The sequence below is a fragment of the Ambystoma mexicanum genome, chromosome 6p (assembly GCF_040938575.1).
Source record: "Ambystoma mexicanum isolate Mex_15411 chromosome 6p, UKY_AmexF1_1, whole genome shotgun sequence".
NCBI classification, from domain to species: Eukaryota; Metazoa; Chordata; class Amphibia; order Caudata; family Ambystomatidae; genus Ambystoma; species Ambystoma mexicanum.
The window spans coordinates 1,246,097,567-1,246,113,694 of record NC_090935.1 but is presented as its reverse complement, the minus strand read 5'-3'; the positions used below and the strand labels follow the sequence as shown (position 1 = coordinate 1,246,113,694).

Here is a 16,128-nt window from a genome sequence, read left to right as displayed (position 1 = left end):
CAGTTATGGATATGTGTTTTAAACACGAATGACTTATCGCTATTGCAATTTTAGAAGTTGTGAGTTAAATATTGGTTGAATAATCATGATGAGTTAGACTTTTATAATGTGTTATTAAATCAAACAATCAAACAATAACAAATACTTTTATAACTAATTTAAAATAATGTTTCGATTTTTTTTTTTTTTTTTTTTTTTTTTTTTTTTTTTTGGGGGGGGGGGGGGGGCAAACCTCTTGTTTTCCCCAGCACCCACCCCACCCATTTGAATCCCTTACCCAACCCCATATATTTATTTTTAACAAAACATTTGAAATGTTTGTTATTTTTTTCCGTTATAAATGTTATTCGCTCTTCTAAATTCGTTAATCACTGTATACCGTTTCATTCTCCATTTGTACTGTAACTGATTCTTCATTTGTATTTTGAATGTATTCATTATATTAATGGTTGTGTGACTCCCTGTCAATTTTCTTCTCAGAAAAAATCGTAAAAATCACGACTATCGCATTATCCCATTTGTGAACTGAGGGAGACTGCATGGCGCCACATGACTGACCCTCTCTGGGGACTTGGTCCACCTTTCCTGTGTTCTCAGTGGAGGACATCTTAACGGCTGCTTCTCGACTTCAATTTTCACCAGCCTTGGATGTTATTCCATTAGTGGTGTGTAAGGATATAATGCTAGCCATTGCCCGTGGGTAGCCCAGGCCATTAATCACTCTTGTCAGTCCGGGACTATTCCCCCGCAGCTGAAACATGCATTGGTGACACCACTTCTAAAAAAAACCTTCACTAGATCTTGCATGTACTTCTAATTTCCGTCCTATTTCTCTGCTCCCCTTCTTTATGCAACTCCTGGAGTCTTTAATTACCCCTCTTATCTCTTTCATGGATTCCTCTGTTTTCTTTGATCCTTTTCAGTCCGGGTTCCGTCCCGGTCGGGATACAAGAGCATACGGGTTTCAGTTGTGGATGACCTTGCACGTCTCTCCGATTGGGGGAGTGGGAGTGTTGGTCTTATTAGATTTATGGGCAGCATTTGATACTGCTGATCAACCTGTCCTGCTTACTTGCCTGGCAGTGGACAGGAATATCCGGACAAGTACTCTCCTGGTTCTCTGCTTTTCGTGCAGATCACACACAAACTTTCTCTTCCACCTTTTTTACTTGGTGTTTGTTCCTTTTAACCGGTGGGGTCCCCCAGGGCTTGGCTCTGTCCTCTGCGTTATTCAATGTTTACATCCAGCAGTTGGTTAGGCTCATCCACTCCCACGGCCTCCAGTGTTACTCCTATGTTGATGACACACAGATATTCTGCAGCTTGACCATGCCCATTCTGATCCGGTGTCTCAGTTACATGGTTGCCTAGAGGACGTTGGGCGGTGGATGACCTGCAATTAGCTTAAATTGAATGAGGACAAGACTGAGATCCTGGTGGTGGACCCCATGTCTACACCCTCTCTGTAGACTCCTGCTTTTTGGCCTTCTTCTCTGGGTCCCTGTCCCACTCCCATCTCTCTGGTGAAGAGTCTGGGGGTGAAAATATCAGCTTCGCTCTCCTTGGAGGCTCAGGTGGCCTCTGTCTGCCAGTCGGGTCACTACAAATTGCGAGTCTTGCCTAGGGTGTTGGGATTTCTCCCTTTACAGTTTCATGAGCCAGTGGTGGCTGCACTGGTGCTGAGCATCTTGGATTATTGTAGCTCGCTATATCTAGCTCGGCCTTTATATCTGATCCACCGTCTGGAAGTATTGCAGAATGCGGCAGCCAGACTGGTGGTAGGTACTCCCTATGGTTCTGTGGTTCAGAGAGTTAAATGTAAATCTGTGTTTTGTGTATCGAGCCTTTTATGGCCAAGGGACAGAATATTTGCAGAGTAAGTTTCGTCCTTATGTCCTTGCGTCCCCAATCGGCTGCTCCATTCCCTTGAGTCATGCACCATCTCTGTTCCTCGTGTAAGTCTCTTTCGAGTTGGTGGTGGGAGGGTGTGCTTTTTCTGTTGCTGCAGCCAGGTGTTGGGATTCTCTCCCACTCGGCCTTCGGGCGACGGGGGGTCATTTCGTTTTCTGCTGATCTTTGAAGACATTCTTGTTCGTATAAAGGCCAACTAAGGGTATGAGCTGTTGAGTGGACTTTGCATAGCGCCAAAATGCTTTTGGGTGGACGTGCGCTTTATACATTCATTTTAAAAAAAAAATAATAATAATAAATGCGGTGTATGTGTGAAAGGTTCTGTTTAGATACCAAAACGCACAATAAATAATGATCCTGAAATCCAAAGTATAGTTTTTTTAAATTATTGAATATAAATTGAAGCATGTTCTGAAGTTCTGCAACTCTGCTTTGCTTTTAAAAATTAAACTGTATAGAGCGTACTATGGAGACAAATTGCACTCTATACTCTTAAACATTTTATTACACATTTTTGTTTAATTTTGTTTGTGCATGGGGTTATCTCCTGTTCCAAAGGCGATTGTGCACCCATTCAATTGTCAACTTGACCATTAGATCAGTGGTAAGGTTACAGTAAATTCTATGTAGCCCAGTTTGCTAAGTTATTCCAAACCTGTAATACTTTACTGTATTGGGTGTTTCGTGAAGCCTGACTAATTTTTTTTTTATTTTTTATAGTTTGGGCTCATTTTTGCTGGAGCTCAGAAGAACATTGGCTGTGCCGGAGTCACTGTGGTGATTGTGCGTGAGGATTTGCTGGGCTTTGCATTGAAAGAGTGCCCTACGGTCTTTGATTACAAGATTCAAGTGGGAAACAATTCCTTGTACAACACTCCTCCATGTTTCAGGTAAATTAACAGAACTATATGTGAGCAACAACTTGGACGAGCCTGGTCTGTTCTGCATTCCTATTGCACTGATGAGTGGGAAGAACAATCTGAACTTTTTTGTTTCTTTTTTAACTAATTTGTATGGTTTCTGCTATGTACTCAGTAGCTGCAAGTCTGTTTAGCAGTGGAAACCTACTTTCATGTACTATTTTGAGGCTTGAAAAGCTGTTTGTCTTGATGTCCAAATTTAGCTCAAATGTTCAAATTGGTAAAAAGAGAATGTGTAGGTGTCTATACATACAGTGGAAACATCTAGTATACATAGTGCTTGTTAGGTATGTTTTTCTAAAGTCCAACTGGTGTGGGACTTCATAAGACTTCTCTTTGGGTAATAGGGACCCAACTCTTAATGTAGGCCTGTACAACACAAGTCGTAGAGTGGCAGAGCAGCTAGGCTTATCTTGGAAGGAGTTATGTAAGCTGTAAAGCAGTCCAATGAAATCAGTTGACACAGTTATCCAAGTAAACACTTACTCACTTAAAGTTATATTGAAATATGTTTATTAATAAACCAGGCACACAAGCAAATCTAAAATGCAGCAACTACTAATAACATTCAATGTGAAATGGAATCAATTAATATTAGAAATGGGCGTCGACACAGGGCGTGCCAGTAATACTATCCCTAGTGTGACGTCCACTGTACCCAAGATCCCTCACGCGTCTAGGATCCTCAGATTGTTTTTTTTCCGCCATACTGGTCGGAAGCATCTTGCGGAGTCCCCCGGCCTTAGCCATACTTTTGCTAAAATTTTTAAATATGAATCTATTGACATCCTTCCCCCACCCCAACGTCGAACTTTGACACTCGACGCCGGCTGGAGAAGAAATCGACCGTCGGCTGCTGCACGACGGATTTGGGCCTCGGAAGGCCGCTGGCCTCGGCCCTGCAAGTAGGGAGAGTGGGTAGTGGTACATACTCTACACTCTTGGTATATAGGTACACCTTATACATTTCCTACACTTAACAGCCCGCTGCCTCAAGGTGCGTATGGAGGGTACCCCTTTTCAATTCTGCCCCAAGTGCAACCGCAAATTCCCTCGGGTCGACAGGCACGCCACATGCAATCTCTGCTTGCCGAGGGACCACCCCGAAGCGAACTGCAGAGCGTGTAGTAGGTTTAAACCTAAGACACTTAAGGACCGTTCGACGAAGCGTTGGGCCCACCACGCCAGGCAGGCGGCCATGGCAGCGGAGGGCGCCTTCAGCGATGGCAGCGACGCCGTACTTTCGGACGGCGAGGGCATTACGGCGTCGAAAGACAGCCGAGCGCAGGTCCCTGACCTCGGAAGGTCGTCCGGCAGGGCGGCTATGGGGAAGACCCCCGGCGACGCAAGCGCTTCACATACTACACACACAAAGTCCAACCGAGACTCGACAACGTCGAGTTCTCGGAAAGAGGCACAGACAGAACGGTCCGATTCGGTGTCCTCTGGGCGCTCTCGATCAAGATCGCCGCATGACTCCAGGCAATCATCCACTCTTGCCAAGAGTGCCTCGCTCCCTAGGCTAACAGAAGTTCGATCGTCCGAAGACGACTTCCACCCCCAGGCCGCGCTCCAGGAGGCGGAGCCCGCAATTAAAGCCAGCGAGGCCCAGCGCTCGAAGGACAGGGACACCTCTCCCGATCCTCGACGCCAGGCGTCGAAAAACTCCGGAGCCACTAAGGGACAGGGAAAACATTTTTCTACGCACGGGGAGGGGGGGAAAACAGCCGAAGAAACTACCTGTACATTCTTCCACACCTGTGAAACACTCCACCCCCCCTAAACAGACAAACAAGCCCAGGTCTGCTGATAGGTCCACAACCAGCAAAGCTACTCAAGATAAATCCCATAGACTTGCTGAGAGAGTCATTCCCAGTTCCAAAAAATGGTCCAGTGAAGACATAGATAGGGTCATGTCAAGAATGTCTTCTTTGGCTGATTTTTATGATAAAAATCCAGAACTTTTCCTCTCGTATGATCCACAAGGGGCCACACCCTCAGGCTCTACTGGTCCTATCCCCCCGAGTAAGAAGGCCCGGTTTGAAACCCCGATGAGGTCTGAACCCTTCGAGGTACAACCTTACGCAACACCATACTCGCGGTATCAAGGAGAGGCTTCCTTTTGTGGAGACCAAGAATTTGGTATGATAGAAGAGCAAACCGGGACGGGCTACTATGGGGATGATGAGGACCAGGAAGAAGAAGAAGAGGATGACCCGGAAGCATACAGAGTAGATTCCCCGGTAGAGAACGAAGCCCCGGTTACCGACTCCCCGGTCGATAACCAGCCCCTCCTAAATGAGGTTCTCGCTCGCGCAGCAGAACATTTCCACATTGACACCCACGGTGTACAGAAGGAAAGGGACTTCGCAGAAGATTTAGTGGGAGAAAGGAGGCCGGTTGCCCAGACCATCCCTATCCTTAAATCCATTCAGCAGAGAATAGATCCGTCCCTGGTGAACCCAAACCTCACCAGAGCATTCAATCCCAGGGTTGAAAAACTTTTCAGGGCAGCTCAGTCTGACCCTCTCTATATAAGAGGACATCTGAAGCCAGACTCCCTAGTTGTTACCAACACTCGTAAGAGGGCTGGAACACCCTTGTCTTCATCAGAAGCTCCTCCCGACAAGGAGAGCAAAAAACTATACAGTTTTGGCAGGAAGGTAGCCTCAACGTCTGCCTATCAAGCAAGGATTGCTAACTCCACCACCCTGTTGGCCAGCTACAACTGCCATCAGTGGGAAGAAGTCGCGGCTCTCATAGCCTCTGCTCCTGAACCGTTAAAGGGCCAATTAGCTCGGATTTCCGCAGAGGGTAGAGCCGTGTCTGGTTGCATTTTGAAAGCAACCTTCGACGCCGCGGATAACTCAGGCAGATTGATAGCAGAAGGTACTGTTATCAAGAGACATGCGTGGTTACGGCAGTCTGGTTTTAAGGCAGAAACTCAGGCATCATTGTTAGACAAACCGGTGGAAGCCGATCTGTTGTTTGGTAAGGCGGTCGAAGACGCACTGAAAAATGCCAAGGACGAATACGAGACACTCAAATCCCATGGCCAGTTAACCAATAAACCCCCCTAACCAGAGAGGGAATAGTAATTTTCGTCGCCCACGCGGCCAAAATTCCCAGAGAGGATCTAACTATTCCCAGGGGCAGGGTACACAGTGGAACAACAACCAACAGTCTTCCCAGGGTTACGGCAGAGGTAATAGGAGAGGTTGTGGTAAAGGCAGAGGCAGCCCCAGCAAGGGAGGCGGCACGCCTCCACCAAAGCAGTGACGCTCAGTTCAGGGTCCCTTCTCACGCAACCCCAGTAGGGGGACGCATTTCAAACTTCACCCAGGCTTGGGAAGGGATCACATCAGACAGATGGGTGCTGTCAACAGTATCCACGGGATATTGTATAGAGCTACTGCAGCATCCCTGGAACCATCCTCCACGACAGAGTGCACTCCTTAGAGCATCAGAAGATTCTCCTTGAGGAGATCGCCATTCTTCTACAAAAGGACGCGATAGAACTCGTCCCGGGACACCAGGTAAACAAGGGTATTTATTCAACTTACTTCCTTGTGCCAAAGAAAGACTTGACAATGCGCCCAGTATTGGACTTACGGCCTGCCAACAAGTATGTCAAGCCCCAAAAATTTCGTATGACCACGCTACAAGAGGTAATCCCCCTCTTAAAAAAGGGGGATTACATGGCAACCTTGGATATGAAAGATGCTTATTTTCATATTTCCATTTTCCCAGCGCACAGAAAGTACTTGCGCTTCAAGGTGGACAGTCGCCACTACCAATTCAAGGTACTGCCCTTCGGGATAGCTTCAGCACCAAGGGTATTCACCAAGGTACTGGCGGTGGCGGCTGCACACCTACGCAGGGAGGCAATCCCAGTGTACCCTTATCTGGACGACTGGCTCATAATGGGGGAAACCCCAGGAATTTGCAGGACAAACATTCAAAGGAAAATCGACCTCCTCCACGAATTAGGCTTCTCAATCAACGAGAAGAAGTCAAGCCTGGTGCCAAGCACCTCAAAACAATTGCTAGGAGCAATCCTGGATACCCAGGAGGGGTTGACCTTTCCGTCAGAAGAAAGAATTCGGAATATACTACGGCAAATTCCGCATTATCAGTCCGGTCAACAAATAACGGTACGCAAAGCAATGCGTTTACTGGGCATGATGGCGTCATGCATTTACCTGGTCCCCCACGCGCGCCTGCGCATGCGCCCCATGCAGGAATGGTTGGCGAAACAGTGGTCTCAGGCAAGTGGTCAGTGGGACGATCTAGTGGTCGTTTCGCCAACACTGGTACAAAGCCTTCACTGGTGGACAAGAGAATCTCGCAAAGGGGAAACCCTATCCCGATCTCGAAGTACAGGCAGTAGTCACTACAGATGCATGTCTGACGGGGTGGGGAGCTCACCATCTCCACCACACAGCTCAGGGTCTCTGGTCTCACTCAGTGGCCAAGAACCACATCAACCTGCTAGAGCTTCTGGCAGTATTCAGAGCGCTTCAGGCGTTCGAGCCCCATCTACAAAACCTGTCAGTGCAAATCCGGACTGACAGCACTACAGCCATGTTCTACCTGAACAAGCAAGGAGGGACTCGCTCGCCAAATCTGTCCAAGCTTGCCCAGAAAATCTGGATATGGGCACTCAGACGGAACATCTTCCTGTCATCACAACATGTTCCAGGGGAGCTCAATTCCCTAGCGGATGCTCTGAGCAGAGACTCCCTCCCAGAGGAACATGAATGGGTTCTTCACAGAGAGGTCGTAGAAGATCTCTTCTCTCAGTGGGGTTTCCCCACTATAGACTTATTCGCCACAAGCGAAAACAGACAATGCCCAGGATTTGCTTCCAGGTTCCCCCAACCAGACTCCCAGGGGAACGCCCTGTGGATGAACTGGTCGGGATGTTTGCGTACGCTTTTCCACCAACTCCTCTCATCAGGAAAGTGGTGAACAAGATGAACAGGGAATCGATGACGCTCGTCCTAGTTGCTCCCATGTGGGCAAGACAACCGTGGTTCCCACACCTACGCAGGATGGCGGTGTGCGAGCCCATCTAACTTCCAGCCTGGTACAACCTACTGTCCCAGCACCAAGGTCAAACGGTGCACCAGCAACCCAACTCGATGAACCTGGCAGCATGGCTCCTGAGGTCATAGAGTTTGGACACCTCAATTTGCCACAGAGGTGTATGGACATCCTAAAGGAATCTAGGAAGCCAAACACAAGGCACTGTTACTTTGACAAGTGGAAGAGGTTCGTTATCTGGTGCCAGAGAAGACAAATCAACCCAGTTGATTGCACTCCTTCCACTATTGTTACGTACATGCTCCACCTGCTAGATGAAGGATTGGTTTTTAACTCACTGAAAGTACACCTGGCAGCCCTCTCGGCTTACACCACTTCCCCTAGCAAGGTGTCGTGGTGGAAAGTACCAGTAGTTAAAGCCTTCATGGAAGGAGTAAAGAGACTTCACCCTCCTATTTCAAACCCAGCGCCAGGGTGGGACTTTAATGTGGTGCTAGCCAAGCTCATGGGCCCCCCTTTCGAACCCATGCATAAAAGCAGTCTCAAACACCTGACTTATAAAACGGCCTTCTTAGTAGCTATTACTTCTATAAGAAGGGTCAGTGAAATTCAGGCTCTGTCAGTGCAGGATCCCTTCTTTACTATCCATAAAGACAAACTGGTTTTACGCACACACCCTAGGTTCTCACCTAAATTTATATCAAAATTCCATGTAAACCAGTCCATCGAGCTTCCGGCTTTCTTCCAGAACCGCAAAGCTCGGCTGAGGTGAAACTACACACCCTAGATGTGCGTGGGGCGGTCCTCTACTATGTAAATAAAACAAGACCGCTAAGGAAAACAGATCAACTGTTTTTCTCCGTAGCTACAGGCAGAGAGGGGGATCGCGTCTCTAAAGGTGCCATCTCGAAGTGGATTATTAACTGTATCCAGCTGTGTTACTCGCTCTCTGAAAAGACTCTGCCTTTTACGCCAAGGGCCCACTCTACTAGAGGCATTGGGGCCACTCTGGCTTTCATTGCAAATGTTCCCCTTGACACCATTTGCAAAGCAGCTACTTGGAGCTCTATTCACACTTGTACTCAGCATTACTGCATTGACACCCATTCCAAGGCAGATACACAAGTGGGACAAGCGGTTCTAAGACACTTATTTGCTCATGACCCTTCTCACATCCCACCTCCTTCTTCTGGTACTGCTCGCTAATCTATGCACAGCATGTGATCTAAGCAGATTCCACAAGCCTCAGAAGGGATACATTACTCACCGTAATCGTATTTCTGATGCATGTATCTGCTTGGATTCACATGCGACCCACCCTTCCTCCCCTCCGAGAGAAGGCGCATGATTGCTTGTAGTCTTACCTTTCTGTCTATCTGCTTGGATTATCTGTACTCACGCTACTCCTCATGCTGCTTCATGTCAGAAAAAATACAATCTGAGGATCCTAGACGCGTGAGGGATCTTGGGTACAGTGGACGTCACACTAGGGATAGTATTACTGGCACTCCCTGTGTCGATGCCCATTTTCGAGTTTCGAAAAACAAACTGTAATACTCCGCAGCTTCCACTAGATGTCGGCCTATGCACAGCATGTGAATCTAAGCAGATACAAGCATCAGAAATACGATTACGGTGAGTAATGTATCCCATATCACCTTTGGAAAATGGAGATGGGAGGAAAAGTTTCAAAGTAACTGCAAATAAGAAACACACTCTCCCAGAGGGGTATAAGGAGTGTGTTTCCTAGCAATAAAAGTGTTCACAATTTAAACCTATGGAGGAACCAGCATTTCCGAAGCCAATGGGATCAGAAGATGGACCTTCGGGAAACCAGGACAGCCAAAGTCAAATGGGACAGTTCCAGTTCTGATGAAGATCTTCAGGTGAAAAGTTAGTTAACCGGTCAGTAGTTCTGGAAGAACCACAGGAGCTCAAGGGGAGCTTACCTGATGGTGTACAAGCTGCAAGGCCTGCACAAAGGAGTTGCGGTCCACTCTCACTTGAAGAAAACAACACTTCCCAAGCAGGGAAGCACCGAAAATGGCATAAGGTAATTGCAACCCAAGCCCCACAGTACCTTGAAAGTGAAGAATAAGTTGTAGCTGGCTTCCTTTTAGGTGCAGCGTGGCAGACCCTGCACCTTGGTCAGAGTGACGAAAGGGGGGCCCCTCTGGTGGGCTTCTGCGGCAGCACTTCGGAGAAGGGGTTGGCGGCAATAGATTCAGCTCACTTTATTATGGCTCTTTGTGGTGTTGATGCCTTTTTTCTTGGCGACAAGGAGAAACTAATATTACTGGTTGGATTATCTTCGTTTACTCTGTCCAGAACTCTGGTGAGGGGACTTTTGCTGATGAGTTCCTGCCTCTGGAGGTACACACGGATGCCCGCAAAGTTTCAGCCTGATTTGATCTTCAGAAGAGTATTCACTCGATAATGGTCCAGCTACCCCTGGGTATTGGGATTCTGCAGCTCAGGAAAGTCGCAGCAAGTCAGGGATGGCCCAAAATGAAAAAGGTCTTGAGGCTAGTTGGTCCTACCAGCCTAAGGGAGGAAGTCGTCCTTGGCAGGTCCTCCCTGCTAATGTGAAAATGGGGTCAGCACAGCTGCAAGACTTCAATGGTGCTGCTGGCGTCTCTGCTAGTCTTCTGCTTCAGTTTCCTTGTGCTGAACTCGGTCTGTAGTCCAAAAGTCCTCGCCTTTTATGCTGGATCCCAGTCATTCACACAAGGACATTGAAATGTTGGGCTCCTCCCTCACTTCCTGCCTTCCCAGACACTCTGGAGCCTAGGCGGGCTTCAGGGCTAATGCCCGCCAAAGGCAAAACTCGCAAAGGACTCAAATCTAGACGGGAGGGAGGGGGGGATTTTGGGAAATGTGTCACCCATGGGTGCTGTACTGCAGCTGAGAAATCACCCTGCTAGTAACATGCACAAAAGGCAGTAAAAAGTAACCACTGCTGCCAGCCATTGAAGTTAGTCAGTTGTAACAAAAAGTTACATGAGGAGTGGGAAAAGAACTTGCAATGTAACCCCCCAGCACACCACATAGGGTGGTGTGTGCTGAATCCACATAAGTAAGATACTTTTATCTTACTATTCTAAGAAGTCCAAGGGACCTTTAAGTGACACTGCACATTGGGTGATGGGTGTCACAAAGCAACAAGCAGACTCCATAAAACAGTGAAAATAAAAATCCCAGTAAAAGAATGAGTGGTAAGAAGTACCACTCGCCCAGGAGATAAAAATCAAACAAATCCAGAGTTCAGTGAAGTGCTGGGGGTCTCTAAGGTTAAAGGGAATTAGCACAGAAACTGAACATTCTCCCACAGTGTTGATGTGGGAAGTTTAGGTAATTGTGTTTTTCAAATATTTTTTAAACAATTATTGTGGGTTTATAGTTGGACTTTCCTAGTGGTCTTTTTGAAAGTGCGTGCTCGGCCCAACTTCAGGAAGGAAGGATGCGAGTGTCTTCCCTTAATGGCCAAGGCTACATGGTGGCCGCCTCGTTGGTTGGTGACATAATAGGATTAAAACAGTTGTTTGTTAGGACAGCTTTTCTGAAGGCTTAGTACCATTCAACTGAGGAAATACAAGACTCCACTCTTAGTATAAGGCTATACCACCTGAGTTCAGGGTAGCGTAGACAGAGCAGCCAGTCTTATCTTAGGAGGGAGAGAGGGCTGTAGAATCGGTACAAAGAAATTGTAGTACAAATGGTCCCAAGAAACACTATATGTATTGTAAAAAATACATTGTTTTTTAAATACAAGTAGGCCCAGATAAATCCTGGGGGCAAATCCCATTATAACCACAATTATAAAAACATACAATGCTTGAAAGTTCATAGACCTAATTTGGAACACCTAACAGGAGTTCTAGAGAAGTCAAACCAATAGTTACATTTTTAGATTACTTTCAGTAATATAAGGGTAGTAGACCCTAGCAGTTGTACTGTGACGCTCAGCAAGAAATCACTTAGTAAACCAACTCGACAATACACTTTTTGCAAATAGTGGAACACTTATTCTACGTAGAGTAAAAACCTACAACCTATTTTGTGAAAATGCAGCTATACTAGGTGAGTAAGACCTAAAGGATGTAATATTCTATTACAGGTGCATTTGAGATCAGTAAAACAACGATTGAGATGAGCAATAACTCTTGTAACTTATTCTAGGATAGCAAACAGCTACCTCAAGGTAAGTAAGTAAAACCAATACACTTTTTAAAGGAGCTTTCAGCAACCTAAAGGCAGGTATAACCTCAAACTGTTTTTGTGCCTGTCTAAAACAGACCAGGGAAAGCAAACCCCAGTGTTACACTTAATGAATGACGCAGTTATTCTAGATGGGTAAAAACCAAATGCAGTCTTATTCTGGACAGGCTAACCGCAAGTCAGGGGAAGCGAGACCCAGTTGGGAAATGTGTACACCTATTCTCTGAAAGAAATAGTTGGTGAAGCTAACAGCGTTACTTTTGGGAAAGAGGCATAGCCAGTTCACGGGTGAGTAATATAACCTTATCTACTTTCTGTTAGAATGACAAAACAGTTTCTAAGGAAAGGTAGACTTTACATATACTTTTCAGAATGGCAGAACATACCTAAGGTAAGTAATAACTTTTGTAACTGTTAACTCTCAGAGTTACAGTTACCAACCAACCTCTTTTGCAAGTAAGTAACTTTTAAACCCTTTTCTTTTCTAGGCAAAAGGCCCAATCCTTAAAGTATGTATTTTTATTCTTGGAACATGAGTGTTCCCAGTGGCAGGAAGGGGTAGGAGGGGGAAATCACTAGGGTCTAGTGCCCCACAGGCAGGTCAGGATAGGTTCTAAAGTAGCAAAAGTCGGAGTTCTTAAGGAAGACTGTTAGAAAGTAAGTACTTTACTTTAGAGTTAGTTGAGGGTGCAGGGGCTTCAGAGAAGACACCCTAGTAGGATTCTGCAGGGGCCTGGGTGAAATGGATGACGGACCTCTCAATCGCAGCAAACCCCCCCCAAAACTACACAGGAATCACAAAAGACTTAAGGTAAGTAAATACCCAAGCCAGCACAGTACCTCAGCACAGAAGATTTTGCAGCAGGAGGACTTCAGGATCTGCAGTCAAAAACTTCCTTCAACCAGAAGACGGGACACTGGACGGACTTTTGCAGCAAGGATCACAGGGAAGGCTCTAGGCAAGGTTTTCCTTGCGGCTGGATGCAGCTCTGTAGATTTGGTGTCTTTTTTCAGGAGCACGGAAGACCGAATATTGCTGGTCGGTTCTTGTCGTTTGCAAGGTCCAGCACTCTGGTGAGGGGATGTTTTGGACTGGAATCGTGCCTCTGTAGATCCAGCAGGATGCCAGCGAAGTTTCAGTGAGATTTGGAATTCAGAAGACCGTGCATCGCACAATGGCTTGAGGTGCCATGGTATTGCAGCCCGCAAGCTCACAGCACGGCGTGGGATGGCTCAAAATGCAAGTCTTCTTGAGACCAGTGGGTCTCACCAGGCTATAGGTCATGGGTGTCATTTTTGGAGTCCCCAGGTCGATTGGAAGGAAGGGCTACATCAGGATCCGTTTACACAGCAGGTTCTCCGAGTGCTGAAAATTGTTTCGGCTGCAAATTCTTCATCTTCATTTTCCTCTTCGGTTTTAGTTCCAGTGGTCGACTACGTCTTCAGCTTTCAGGCTCTGACTTTAATGCAGGAACCCAGCCAATCAAACGGCCATGCTACATTCAAAATTGGGAAGTTCACAATCCTTTCAGTACAGCCAGCCTTCTAGTTTGAACTGGATTCTCGCAATCAGGCTGGAAGACAAAGGGCTGCAGAGTTTTGGACTCCTCTCTCTCACTTCCTGCCTTCACAGACACTGTTGCCTGGGCGGGGAGTCCAAGGGACTCCCGCTGAAGATGCAAATCGCACAAAGGAATTTCCTGCCCGAAAGGTCAGGGGAAGGAACCAGAAAGGACAAGGCAAAACAAAGACTGGGGACATTTTCGTAAAACGGGCACCCATGGGTGCCTTTAAGGGGCTGTGCAAACAGCCCACAGTAAAGGTGCACCAAATTAATAAAAAGGTTTACTTCCACCAGCCATTAAAGGTAAGTTTGTCCTTGTAACATACATGTTACATTTGAAAATGAGAAACGGGATACTCCGTATCTCCCCAGCACTCCACATAAGGTGTGGGCCGGGAGGGTTGGTCTCATCTAATCAAATGTAAAAGAGATCCTTTCTACCCTTGGGAACTGTAGTTCTCACAATGTTAGCCAGAGAAAGTTAAATGGGGATCTCCTAGGGCAGCCCTGCAACAATAGGGACTTATCCTCTGACAACATGTTGGCAATATCTTTTGAAAGGAAGAGTAAAAGATTCTGTGAGTGTGCAAAAAGGTTCCCACTCAGAGGTATATGGAAATCCATCAGTAAAAGCAAAAAAGTTCTGGGGTTCAGACCAGTCAGGAAGATTTATCATTACTATGAAATTCTTACCTAACAGCGTTCCCCGGTACATGGACTCTGTTCTGGATTTTAAGAAAACATATAAAGCAGTTGGCTCCATTCTGAACTGCTTCAGTTCAGCACTCAAATCATCCCCTGTATCATGGGTGAACTGCAGTCTAGAGGTTTTGGTGAACTAGCAGACTTCTCCCGTTTGTAGAATTAGGAAGTCCCTTGAATGGCAGAGCACTTTGCAAGGGAGCAAAGGTGACGGCTCACTGCAGAGCTTCCAGGCAGTGGTGACTTGCTTGTGAGCTTTATAGCCCTTTCCTTCCTTCCGGCGTGTATCCAGCACTAAAACCTGAGGGGTTGCAATATCTTTAGAATGCTTGGTTGGTAACATGCAAGTGTGCATGGTGACTGTGATCTCCACAGCATCTAAAGACGTATAAGGAGTCTGATTAGTGCATCGTGCTCACCAAATGCCAACACACCAAAGTTTCTTTTTTCTGTTAAACTGCACCCATATTTGTTTTTAGTAAAACTTAATTAGTTCCTGTTGACCGTACTGACCTCTTGTGCTTTCTTTTCACAGCATATACATTACGGGCCTGGTTCTGGAATGGATTAAGAACAATGGTGGCGCTGCAGCTATGGAGAAACTTAATCTCCTCAAATCAAACATGATTTATGAAATTATTGATGAATCCCATGGATTTTATGTGTAAGTTCTTATTTTCTATATGCGATGCGATCGAAATTACAACTGTGTTAATGCTTTATAAGAGATTTTTCAAAACTGTTTTTGAACAGGTCAGATATGCTTGAACATATTTTATTTTTATTCTAGACCAGTTCCTACTAGTGTAGGGTATATTTGAGAGGGAAGCTAAGAAGGCTGGCGCCCCATAATGCATGATAACTGGGCTTCTTCAAGCCCTTTCTGAACATCAGTCAGAATCTGGCATACTGCCCTGTTATTGCAGGCGTTTGTTTAGATGTTCCCTAATTCGGCATTAATCCATGTTTCTGGATGTCCTTTACTACAATGTTTCCTTGTTTGCCATCCTGAATAAGCCGAATGCCCCAAGAAGAGGACTCCATGTGCGAGGCCTACGACTGGTGGAGCAAAAAGTGTTGGAATGAACATTACATTTGTATTGTGTGGTGTCATTTAATATCCCTAGCCCTTATACGATGGGAATGAGCAGCTCCTTGGCACGGCGGTTCCTTGGAATAGTACATTTCTGCACATTCTAAAAACTGACTGGCTAACCAGCTGACCGTTTTAGTTGGGAATTCATGGCATCCTATATTTTGGCCGTCCAAGGCAAGCTAAGACTTTGAGGCGCAAGTCACTTCCTGTTCTTTGGTGCTTCTAGGCTTTTGAATGGAGGAACAGTGTGCCTCATTAGCTCCACAGGAAGCGAAAGAGAGGGCGAGTGTTTGAGAGAGACAGGAAGTTGTTTGTATTAATTTTTAGTACAATTCCTTTTTGTAAGTATGCTTTATATGCATCCCGTTCCTACCCTTGTAGTTCATCCTTTAATGTGCTTAGTTACATTTGTTGGCAGATGGAAAGGAGTTGCACGAGCACTTGGATTTAAGAGCTGGATGCAGTGTCTGTGTAACTACCACCACTTCTGTGGCTGCATGGTCTTCACCCTGGGCCTTGTGTCCACGCGTATCTTATAAGGGTTGGCACACGCTGTCAACCCTTCAGGAGTGTGGCTCGTTCGTTTTTATGACGCGTGGCTTTCAGTCTGATGCCACGAGATTCGTAGCACTGGCACCACTGAATACTCATTTGGGACTGAACACTGGCAG

The 16,128-nt window shown here is 46.3% G+C and overlaps 1 protein-coding gene across 1 annotated transcript in view; it reads left to right on the top strand.

Annotated features, from left to right (window-relative positions):
- The window catches only part of PSAT1 (phosphoserine aminotransferase 1), a 70,060-nt gene that overhangs the window by 34,718 nt on the left and 19,214 nt on the right, over positions 1-16,128 (top strand). The window contains exons 6-7 of the mRNA XM_069625900.1: positions 2,632-2,801; positions 14,897-15,025. Of these exons, the coding sequence (XP_069482001.1) occupies positions 2,632-2,801; positions 14,897-15,025 (299 nt within the window). The remainder of the gene's footprint in view (positions 1-2,631; positions 2,802-14,896; positions 15,026-16,128) is intronic.